Source organism: Erpetoichthys calabaricus, chromosome 5 (genome assembly GCF_900747795.2).
Source record: "Erpetoichthys calabaricus chromosome 5, fErpCal1.3, whole genome shotgun sequence".
Taxonomy (NCBI): domain Eukaryota; kingdom Metazoa; phylum Chordata; class Cladistia; order Polypteriformes; family Polypteridae; genus Erpetoichthys; species Erpetoichthys calabaricus.
The window spans coordinates 196,990,535-197,003,392 of NC_041398.2; the positions used below are offsets into that span (position 1 = coordinate 196,990,535).

Below are 12,858 nucleotides of genomic sequence, written 5' to 3' on the forward strand. Positions count from 1 at the left end.
TTTATATTGGTTTTAATAAAAGTGCGCTAGAACGCGTTCAACTTCATGACTAGCTCGTTCAGAATCAGGTATTTATTGTAGATTGTTTGACGCGATTTTCTTGTCATACATTTCCGTGCAGCACAGCGCGTTAAACCCTCCTGAAGCCCAGCTTCACTGGAGCTCTATGGGCAAGCACAGAGGAGCTTTTTTCACTGCAGAAAAGCTGGACGGTAATTGGATAAATGCACCAAAATCGTCACTTCCAGGGAAGCTCAGCTTCTCTGGGAGTGAATGGAGCAGTGGGCGGGCCAGGACGCTGGGCTGCTGCATGATGATTGGAGGAGCTGTTTAAAGGGCGGAACCCCTTTTTTGATTGACAGCATTTGAAAGTGTGCTGAAAAGTTATGGCCATTTCTTTGACTCAGGGAGACTGAGATCTGAACTTCAAGTACTATATTCAGATCATGACTTACAGGGGAGCAGGGGTAAGCTGTGTGATTTCTTGGTGTTTTTTAAAGACATGGAGGTTGGATAGTGCAATGCCTCAGCTATACAAGCTGTTGTCGTTAGTGGCAACAATTGGCACTACATCAGCAGGTGTAGAGAGGAGCTTCTCCTGTTTAAAACAGGTCAATTCATACACCCGCAACACGATGGGCCAAGATCGTTTGAGCAACCTTGCTCTCCTGGCCATTGAGAGGAAACTGGTTAAGTCCCTGGAAAAGACGGCCAATTGGTACGACAGGGTCAGAGGCCATTTTCTGCAAAAGGAACGGAGGGCAGAATTTATGTACAAATAACATAATGAATTTTATGATGAAGGCCTAATATGAGCTTCCCCTGTTTCAAAAGCTAGCAGCCGCCACTGATATATATATATATATATATATACTAGCAAAATACCCGCGCTTCGCAGCGGAGAAGTAGTGTGTTAAAGAGGTTATGTAAACATATATATACATAAACATATATACTTATATATACATATCTACATATACACATATCTACATATATACAAATATATATATACATATACACATCCACATATATATACATATATCAACATATATATACACATACATATATACATATCTACATACATACACATATCTCTATCTATCTATCTATCTATCTATCTATCTATCTATCTATCTATCTATCTATCTATCTATCTATCTATCTATCTATCTATATTTATATATCTCTATCTATCTATATATATATATATCTCTATCTGTCTATCTATCTATATCTATCTATCTATCTATCTATCTATCTATCTATCTATCTATCTATCTATCTATCTATCTATCTATCTATCTATCTATCTATCTATCTATCTATCTATCTATCTATCTATCTATCTATCTATCTATCTATCTATCTATCTATCTATCTATCTATATATACATCCCCGTGCTTTGCAGCGGCGAAGTACTGCTTTTAAATTTTTATTAAGAAGAAAACCTTTTTAAATTGAGTGAAAATCTACCAATAACAATTTGTTAAGGATCTGTTTTTTTTGTGAAGCTGACTTCACACAGCCTCTCCGCTGTTTTATAAACGAACGTCATATAAGGTCTTCCTTTTTCGTTGCTTTGCCAACGGAAGCAGCCTTTTTATTTAATCCTGTTTTTACGATTGTTCTGTTTGTATATCACGTTGTCAGTTCAGCACTCTGGTTGTAATATGACCAAGCCGTGCAAGCACACTCTTGAGAATGCAACGTACAGGAGAAAAGCAATCTTGCCTGAAATCAATGGCAACCTTTTGTAGGTCTATGAACTTAATTTAAACTTTAGGTTTACACGGTGCTGTCTTTCCGAAGTACCTGCACTCATGAATATGTCTGTATGCGTCAGTCGCTCAAATCCCCGCGGTTCGCACCGGTGAAGTTCTGCTTTTAAATTTTTATTAAGAAGAAAAGAAAACCTTTTAAAATTGAGGTAAAATATACCAATAACAGTTTGTTAAGGAACTGTTTTTTTTGTGAAGCTGCCTTCACTCGAGTGATCACTTCGAGCTTTAAGCCGGAGATATATATATATATTAGCAAAATACCCGCACTTCGCAGCGGAGAAGTAGTGTGTTAAAGAGGTTATGAAAAAGTAAAGGAAACATTTTAAAAATAACGTAACATGATTGTCAATGTAATTGTGTTGTTATTGTTATGAGTGTTGCTGTCATATAATATATGGGTATGTGTATATATATATATATATATATATATATATATATATATATATATATATATATATATATATATATATATATATATATGACAGCAACACTCATAACAATAATAACACAATTACATTGACAATCATGTTACGTTATTTTTAAAATGTTTCCTTTACTTTTTCATAACCTCTTTAACACAGTACTTCTCCGCTGCGAAGTGCGGGTATTTTGCTAGTATATATATATATATATATATATATATACACACACAAACACATATATCATATATATATATATATATATATATATATATATATATATATATATATGTATACAGACATTATATATATATATATATATATATATATATATATATATATACACATATACACACATACATGCAGTTTCAGTAACATAGAAATCAATATAAACAACATTAACATCATTATCATATGAGAATATGAAGTAATACATAAGGAGCACATTTCATATAAATATAAATTATTAAACAGTAAAATCTTCTTCTATAATTTGCTACCGTGGCTATTGGTTTGTCTGTCCAGGATTTTAAATCACCTGTAGCTCGCAAACTGTTTCACCTATTGACTTGAAATCTGGTACACGTATAGTACGTCACGTCTACTATCCGCTTTATGGGTGATGATTGTATTACTCTTTTTATCTTTATTTTATTTTATTGTAGAATCAACTCCTATCTGCGCACACCAGGGCGGCCGTGGGCGGATGCGTATGGTGTATTCACTCCATGTTATCGTGCATTGCGCTGTCACTGGTATTTTGATAAAAGAATTTGAACAACATATAAGAAGTGTATAAATTATTAAACAGTAAAACATTAACATTTAAGAAGTAAAGTTACATTAAGTACTACTGTAGTGCCTTCATTTTTTGTTTGCCCATTACATGCTTAAATGTATACATTTTTTGGTGCACCTACCCGAGAACACGCAACATATAACCGAGCGTGGGAGAAGCATGGATTTTAAACACGCGTTGAATTCATCTGCTGGTCTCCCTCGTGAAATAACTGGTAATGTTTGACTAAAATCTACAGCGAGTAAAACGACATTACCTCCTATTTTTTTTTTTTACGATCTCTGAGATCTTGCTTTTTTCGGTTCAAGGCTTCATAGGCTCTTTTATGTTCTATGGTGTACTTATCCCAAACCATCATCTGTGAATGTTGCAAGACTTTCGCCTTGTATGTAGATCGGGGTAATTACATTCATTGCATTCCTAGTCTGAATCACAATCTGATTGTATGGGTGGTTACCTGGCATTGTAGGGTTGCCGCCCGTCCTTTAAAATACGGAATCGTCCCGTATTTGAGAATGAAATTGCGCGTCCCGTTTTGAATCAATACGGGACGGGATTTGTTCCGTATTTTTTTTATCATTTTTTTTAAAGCAGCGTCTCATGCAAATCATCCCACACGCATTTTATGAAGATGCCTCCTTTCCTACTTTTGATTGGGTAATACTTGATGTCATCGTTAGTTTGATTGGTGTTTTTAACTGTCCAGTGAGGAGGGCGTGTCTTTTAAGTACAGTCTGCAAAGTGTTGGCACTGAGATATGGCGTCAGCGCCATAGTTGAAGCCCCTAACATTGCGGTCAGCAAGTCGGCTAACATCCGCCATGTGCCATCTTTCAGTTGCGAGAAGCAGATCATAGAATGTTTGAAACTGTTGCCCCTAACGTTGCGCCACGGCGTGTGGTTCGTTTATACCTCGTGTGTTCTCATTAAACTTTTATCTCGCGAATATGTTATTGCAATCCGCAGCGGGAGCGTTTCTATAAACTTAATTTAAACTTACGTTTTACACCGTGCTTTCTTTCCCTTATGAACATGCTTGTATGCTTAACTCGCTCCGTTCTCAATTGTTTAATTAATTTTTTGCTCTTAGCTGTTCGCGGCTCTTCCTCCATTTCCCCCTACTTCGTTCTTTTATCTCGCGAATATGTTATTGCAATCCTTAACGGGAGCGTTTCAATAAACTGATTGAAAATAGTTTTGCATTTACCTTTTTAGTAAAAGGCGAGCTTTTAAGCCTGAGAAATCAGCCCGTAAATGCACACGTTTAATTGCACATGTGTTAATATGTATGGTTACACAGTATTAAAAGACAGTGAACAACGTCAGTTACCTTTGTTCCCACGTTTGATAAAAGGTGAGCTTTTAAGCCTGAGAAATCACCCCGTAAATGCACACGTTTAATTGCACATGTGTTAATATGTATGCTTACACAGTATTAAAAGACAGTCAAAAATTAACGTCATTTACCTTCGTTCCCGCGTGTGACTCGTGCTGTAAATCTCTTCCTTGTTTTTAGTTCATGTGATTACGTAGGAGGCGTGATGACGCGATACGTGACTCCGCCTCCTCCATTACAGTGTATGGACAAAAAATATGTTCCAGTTATGACCATTACGCTTTGAATTTCGAAATGAAACCTGCCTAACTTTTGTAAGTAAGCTGTAAGGAATGAGCCTGCCAAATTTCAGCCTTCCACCTACACGGGAAGTTGGAGAATTAGTGATGAGTGAGTCAGTGAGTCAGTCAGTCAGTGAGGGCTTTGCCTTTTATTATTATAGATATATATATATATATATATATATATATATATATATATATATATATACCGTACTCATAAGTTTCCATACATAGGAAAATAAACATTTTTTTATGAAAAACCATTTTTATTTATATAATATGCTCTTCATTGTTTTGAAAACACATTTCAATACGTGTCCACCACTGCTGATGAACATGTATAAGCACAGCTGGAGTTATGCTTGTAATGGCGTTGGTGATACGTTCCCTAAGATTATTTATGTTTCGTATCTTTTCCTGATACACCATGGCCTTAAAATGCCCCCAAAGATAAAAATCAAGTGGGGTGAGATCTGGGGATCTGGGAGGCTACTTGTTGCTCTGTATTCAAATGCATTCTTTTAGGGTATCTGAAATATAAAAAATAAAATGTTAAAAACCATATGTATGGAAACTTATGGCCCACCCTGTGTGTGTGTGTGTGTGTGTATATGTATATATCTTTATATATATAAAGATATATACATACACACACATATATATATATATATATATATATATACATACACACATGTATATATTCAGTCACTAGCTTTTCCCAGTTTAAATAAATACCAATTTTAATTGTTTTTCTGAGCTCATTCCAGCATTAATAATCCTTAAAGGTGTAAATATTTTATCTTTGCAGCATTTCATCTTCTTAGCTATAAAAGTTATTCTCTTGTAGTCTTTTTCTAAGAATGCTTTTTTTATTGATATACTGTCTATGGGATACTATTTGTAGCTTCTGTCAAATTTCACAAAATAGAAAATAACATTGAATGAATCCAAAATTACATGTATGCTTTCCATACACTACTTGCGTAGTATGAGAGCTTGATATGCAGCATGATCGGTAATAAATAATAAACAGAACAATATTAACAAAAACCTATAAATTTCATGAATGTTTAAAAAGTATTTCTCTACAAGAAACAAAGAAGATGTAGAAAAGGAAAATAAAGATAAGCCAGGGAACACACCCTAGTTGAAACATGACATCAAGCAGAGCAGCTTGACAGTTGACAGAGAAACTCAAGACTACAATAAAGAGTTGTGTTACCACCCTGCCCACCCTACATAATTGATAGAGTGAAAAACATGCAATAATATTGCAGACATCTTTTCAGTTTTGAGTTCAGGCCAGAATTGCCCTAGGATGGCAGATCTTCTAGCTATGTGTTCTTCCGGCAGGAGGAGGCAGGTCCAACTGGACAGATACCAGAAGTGATGTCAGTGGTGTTAAAATTTTCAATCTTCCTGTCTGCAAGAGGCAGAAAGAGAAAAGTCATTAGGACACAGTGCCAACCCTTGGAGTGGCAGGACATTACAATCACCAGAGCCATTAAGCTGTCTTTTTTTATCACAACTTTAGCTATTTCTGTGAAGAGGGTATTTGATTCTGAAACAGATTCCTGTTATTATTCTTCCTTTCTTGCAGAAGTCAATTGAAACATTCTAGTAATTCTACACTGTTGCCACATTCCATAGAAGTTGTTTACCTCTTGTTAGTCGCTTTGGATAAAAGTGTCTGCTATGCAAATAAATGTAAATGCAAACATATATAAGAAATTTCAGAAATGTAGCAGCCTGGCTTAGCCATGATTTATTCCAATTGCACTATTAACATTCCCTTTATTAATATCTTAAATATATCATATTCTTCTTATTGTTTATATTCTATCCTTTTGAAAATATGTAAATTAAAATGTAAATATGTTAACAAAGTAAATTTATTCTAATTAATTAATGCATACATTTTGTTTCTTTCTAGTCACCAAATAAAGTCTTTGCAGTACAGTATTACGGGTGATGTTATCCTTGTTGTTGCTGGAAATTCTCAGGCTAAAGTTCTTGACAGAGATGGCTTCCAAGTAATTGAATGTGTCAAAGGTGATCAATATATAGTGGATATGGCAAATACAAAGGTAAATTTTAATCATTTGTTTATTTAGATTAATGCCCATTAGATTTTTGCAAGATTCATTTATAGTTACTACATGTACACTTTAGTTTTTATAAATTAGTAAAATTTTTGTTTAACAAGACTCTGGTAGTAATTGACTGTTTTTTTGTCTGCAGTAGTTGTTCATTTTTTTTTACAATATTAACCTGTAAAAGTTAGATATTTCAGTTAGTATGATTTAAGTCAATGCAATGCAGAGTCTTTTTTTCCTGAGTAGATAGATAGATAGATAGATAGATAGATAGATAGATAGAGTATTTCTATAGACAGTATTTATTTCACATGCTGTATTTTAAATTTTTCATTTTTTATAGCCCTGATACATGGACAAGTGTTTTATAATGTCCTCTTTCTAAAAATTAAAAATCAAAATTACCCTGAAACAAGTTAGGGATCTCTTAGATGTTTTGATATATGCCATTTTATAATGAACTATATAGCTGCATTATTTACAGGATAAAAATTGTTTAACCAACTGTATGTAATAACAATAAAAAGATGCTTTTCAGACACTGTACCAGCATGCCAGTACTGTCCTTTTAACTTTATTTTAAATGTTCTACTTCTTTGCCACAATTATAACTGAACATTTTCATAAACATCTAGAATAACATAACACAATCAGAAAAAAATGTAACAATCAAGACAAAGCCAAACAAAACAGTATGAGTAGGTGGCTGGATTGATGAAATGCCAAAGACAGCAGGCTATATGTGTTAGGTGAAATCCAGAAATGTGGCTGTTGGTCAGCCTTAAGAAAGGAGCAGGTTCAACAGAGGTGATTTAAGAGTGGAGTACAAACTGTGTGCTTTATCAAACCTGTAATACAATACAACTAGAGGAAAAAAATCATACATTTTGTTAAGGTTATCCTTCAGTATAATTCTTGCCTTGCTAGACAAAAAAGAGCCAGTAACTCAGCTTTGCATTCTGCTTGCCACGTGTGATTGTGTTCCAGAGCCATTCTGTAGATTCAGAATATATCTCTGCTTAATGATATTGTGCTTTTAAAAACATGTAAATGCATTCTCTCCATTGTCCTCACTAGCTCCATCTTCTTGCTGTACTTTCTCAAAATAACACTTAGCTAACATAGTTTTAATTATAAAAATTGTATATACAACATTTATTTATTGTCTCATTCATCTCTGTATGAAGAAAAATAGAAAGGATTACGTGCATTCCAAACGCTACTGCTTTTTGGAAGAATGTATTCATGCAAAAGAAGATTCTGATATGATGATTATTATTTTAATCTACCTTTATAGTTTAGGTGCAGAGAAACCAAATATGTTTCATGTTTTGATAAACCTGGGAGTTCTTACCTTCTTAAACTGGACAAAACTGTAAATACATCTTGATTCATTTGCATTTAATTCTTACAGCTTTGCTTTCTCTGACCGTGTGAAGTTTGTGGTTCTCACTCTAATGTTATATGTTTTCATCATATGCAGTAACAATTTTTAAAACTATTTATAAGATGTATTATTATTAATAAAATACATTTTCTGTGCTTAATTCAAAATGTTATTTCTTACATTATTCTTTTGCTTTGTTAAAATTAAAAGTATTTGTCTTTTAATTCTAAGTAGAGTATAGAATGCCTGCCTCATGCAGTTTTCAAGTATGCTTTTATAAACCATTTACAATTAATGATCCAATGCTAACTTTAAGGCTTAATTGCACGAATTTAAATGAAGGTTAGTAAAATGAAAGCTTACAATTTTCCAGTTAGGTAACCTTTGTAAATAGTGCATGTCTTGATTCTATTTAAGTCATGTTTTGTTTGGCTACGTTGCTACCGCATTGTTTATTTTCCAGTGTTCAGCATGTTTATTTTATTTGTGTAGCGAAAGTTTTGATAATCCTGATGGAAAGAAATTAATAATTATTAATGAAGAAAGTATTTTCAATTGGTTTTTTTTCTTCTTTTTTTCTGATAGATGCTTAAAAGTATTAAGAGTAAGATCAGGGTGTTTAGGCGGGAATATCCCAGAGAGTTATACAATACTAATTTTGTAATAGGATGTAGGAACTCATTCAGCAGTGAATGTAGGAGAGATACCTACTGCTCTGACCTTTGTGGTGGCAGATGTCTGCCTCAGTGATCCTAGTTGGGTACCATACAGTTGAATGTTTATTCTGGCAGATGAGAGGGTTAGTTTTATGTGACATAGAGTTAAAGAGATGAAGGCTTCAACTGAACAGTTACTTAAAATTTGCAGCCTTCTTTTAGCTATTGATTTCTACTGACTGTTTAATTCTCATGTTGAGAATAAAGGGTGCTCCTGGAGAGGTGTGATTGGGTGGAACAGCCTGCCTGACCTTAATTCATACAGTGAAATGGTACTAGATTTCTGTGCTAGTCATGGATTGGATATTTTTATTTATTTTTTATTTTTATTTTTTTTATTTTTTTATTATTATACTTTATTAATCCCGAAGGAAATTACTTGGTTTTTCACATACCCCTTGGGGTCAGAGCGCAGGGTCAGCCATTGTACAGCACCCCTGGAGCAATTGAATGTTAAGGGCCTTGCTCAAGGGCCCAGCAGAGTAGGATCTCTTTTGGCAGTGATGGGGATTCGAACCGGCAACCTTCGGGATACCAGCGCAGATCCTTAGCCACAGAGCCGCCACTAATAATTAACATCATGTTCAAACACAAAGTTGCTCATAAGTGTATCTGGCACCAGAGTAACTATAATTGGTTTTGTAGTTGTTTCTTATGTTCTGAGGCCATACTGTATATAGTGGGGTGCAAAAGTCCCCTTGAAAATTATCATAATTTTCTTCTTGACATAAGATTTGTACACATATTTGTTTATTCACTATTTGTGTTACATCATAAGCTTACATTAAATTTTCACATTCATGTTTTCTATAGATATTTAACTGAAGAAGAAAAACTCTGAAGTTACTATTTCTGAAATTACTGTTTGCAGAAGTATTTAACCCTACACATTTGTAGAGAACTCTTTTGCTGCAATGACAGCCTTAATTATTTGGGGTGGTATGAACTAGTTTTGTACATTGTTCAGGAGTGATTTTTCCTCATTCTTCTTACCAGAATTGATAGAGATCCTCTGGGTTGATTCGATGGTGTCACTGGAGAGCAGTTTTCAAATAGTGGCACAGATTCTCTATAGGGTTAAAATCAGGGCTTTGACTTGGCCATTCCAAAATATTCATCTTTCTCTTATTGAGCCATTCCAGTGTTTCTTTGGTCTGATGATTGGGGTCATTGTCATGTTGAAAGATGAATCTTCCCCCGAGCTATAGGTTCATAGCAGACTGGAACACGTTCTCCTGCAGTATTATGCGGTATTTGTGTGCATCCATTGTCCCTTCAACTCTGACAAGATTCCCAGTCCCTGCAATTGAAAATTATCCCCATAGCATGATGCTTCCACCACTATATTTTACTGTAGGTATGGTGTTTCTTGAGGCATGAGGATTGTCAGTTTTATGTCACACATACCTCTTTGAAGTCAGGCTAGAAAGTTCTATTTTGGTCTCATCTGACCATAAAACCTTCTCCCAGATCTTAACTGGGTCTTTCTCATGCTTTGTAGTAAATGCCATGTGTGCTTTTATGTGGACCTTCTTAAGAAATTACTTCTTTTTTGCTACTCTCCTGTAGCGGTCTGTTTTATGGAGAGCTCTTGAAATTGTGGACACATGCACCTTCACTCCAGTTTCTGTCAAAGAGCATTGCAAACTTCTGAGAGTAACGGTTGGATTTTTAGTATCCTTGGTCTGTTCCAGTAAGAGTCTGGGTGTTGTGATCAACCTTTCACCTTTGTGTCATTTGTGATTAATCTGAGTAAACCTGGAGCTTCCAAAGCACAAAAGTTTAAATAGTTATGCAAAACTAACTTTTAAGTTTTTCTTCTTCAGTTAAATATGTACAGAAACTGGTTTGTTTTGACTTTGGAAATGTATTTTACAGCACAAGAGTTAACATTAAAAATGCTGAATGAATAAATATGTGAACAAATCTTTTTGTCATATAGAAAATTATGATGATTTTCAAAGATATTGAATAATTTTCCACACCACTGTTTTCTGAACACTAGGGAAAAATAGGTGCTGAGGCATGGTATTAATGGTGTTGGACTGACTGAGATGCATGGACAACTGTGAAAGATAAATACAGATAGTGAGTGTAATCTAGAATCAACTAACAGATGCCTCTTTTCTGAGTGAGTTCAACATGAAAAGCATAATTTGTTTAATGATGACCACAGCTAAAATATCAAATCATAAGTAGGCACTGATTAAAGCACAAACAGGCAGGCAGAAAACTCAGGGATAAATATCAAGAGGGCAAAGACAAGAGTCCAGAAGCAGACAAATAGTCATAAATGCCAAAACACTAGTATATAAAATCAGATTAAGAAAATAGATTGTTTTTTGCAATGTTATGATGTGGATTGTTAGAATAAAGTTATTCTTTTATTTACAGCTATAGTATAATTAATATTGAATAACAAACAGACACCAATAGAAAGGACCAGTGTTAAAATGCAGGTAAAGGAAGAGGCTAACAACAGGCCAAAGCTTTACCTCACACTGGAAATTGTAGAATGGAAATTTTATGTTTCCTGTAATGTTAAGACAATGACTAGTGCACATTTTGAACAAATCAAAACATAGTGTGCAAAATACCGAAAACAAGTTTGATGTATTTTGCCTATTTGGTGAGTTTTTGATGACCCCACAGGAAACTACACAAAATATTAAACAAATGGAAGAAGCAAGGTAATAATCTGTTTTTGTTTTATTATTAAATGCAAAGCTGAAAAGTTGGAGGACTGGCCATATATATAACAGAAAAAGTAAGTATTACTGTTTTAAGCAAGAAATGAACAAAGCCTTACTGACTTTGGGATATGTAGTCCTAGCATCAATATTATTTCCATTATACAACTTTTTAACAATATCCCCAAAGCTTTCCTACATTGTCTGTCATTAATCTTGCAGGGCCAGATGTGATTCTCAATTCTTATGGGAACAACTCATTACAAAGTTTTTAGTGGATAGCAGAGACACCGCTGTGAAGGCTACACTCACAGGGTTTCTTAAACACTCACCCCCCAATTTTTCCAGTCCATGCTCATTTAACTACCCAGGTTTCAGGGAGAGAGCAACAAAAATGTAATGAAACACTTGTTGCTGAGAGAAAAATCTAAAATCGTTGTTACCACTTCAGGAACATGGTAACACAAGGTAACTAAAGCTTAATGATTAATTTGTACATTGTAATGAGCATGGCAACAGATGAGACACACACACAGTCCACAGCAGCTACTTAGCTATTCAAGAAGCGCTTCAGTCTACTTCAGTTCATCATAGTTTCTGTGGACTTTAACCATGTCTCACTTCCCTCCACCCTCACTAGTTTTTACTAGTTTGTGGACTGTACAAGTGGAAATGGGATCCTGAACTTGTTTTATGCCAACGTTAAAGAGGCATATAATTCTATTGCTTTGCCATCTTTAGGCTGATCTGACCATAATTTGGTATAGCTCATACCCACATATAAACCAATTGCCCAGTGACTACCAGCCACCACCAGGACTGTGCAGGAATGGTCAATGGAAGCTGAGGAGGCTATGAAAGATGCCTTTGAAAATACTGACTGGGATATGCTTTGTGATTCAAATGGGGTAGACATTGATGGACTCAGCCACTGTATCAACAACAACAACATTTATTTATATAGCAAATTTTCATACAAATTATGCAGCTCAAAGTGCTTTACAAGATGAAGAATATAAAAATATAAAAATTAGGCAATACTAACAGATGATAATGGTTATGTGGACCTCTGGCCTTCAATCCATCAATGTAGGGACTGCACGGTGCTTTGATCATCAGATCATCACCACAGAAAACCGGAAAAAAAAACAGTAGAGAAAGTAGGGGTTAGTACAGATTTCGGAGCCATGAATAAGAAAGATAATTAAATGCATATACATAATATCAGGGTTATATTAAAATGAAGCTATGAGAAAGCCATGTTAAAGTAATGGGTTTTTACCATTTTTTTTAAAGTGCTTCACCATATCAGCCTGGCAAATTTCTGTCTGTAAGGTATTCCAGATTTCAGGT

General features: G+C 34.7%; 1 protein-coding gene across 3 annotated transcripts in view; it reads left to right on the forward strand.

Annotated features, from left to right (window-relative positions):
- The window catches only part of LOC114652857 (WD repeat-containing protein 70), a 444,610-nt gene that overhangs the window by 150,854 nt on the left and 280,898 nt on the right, over positions 1-12,858 (forward strand). For all 3 annotated transcript variants that reach the window (XM_051928488.1, XM_051928489.1, XM_051928490.1), the window contains one exon: positions 6,550-6,703. In XM_051928488.1, the coding sequence (XP_051784448.1) occupies positions 6,550-6,703 (154 nt within the window). The remainder of the gene's footprint in view (positions 1-6,549; positions 6,704-12,858) is intronic.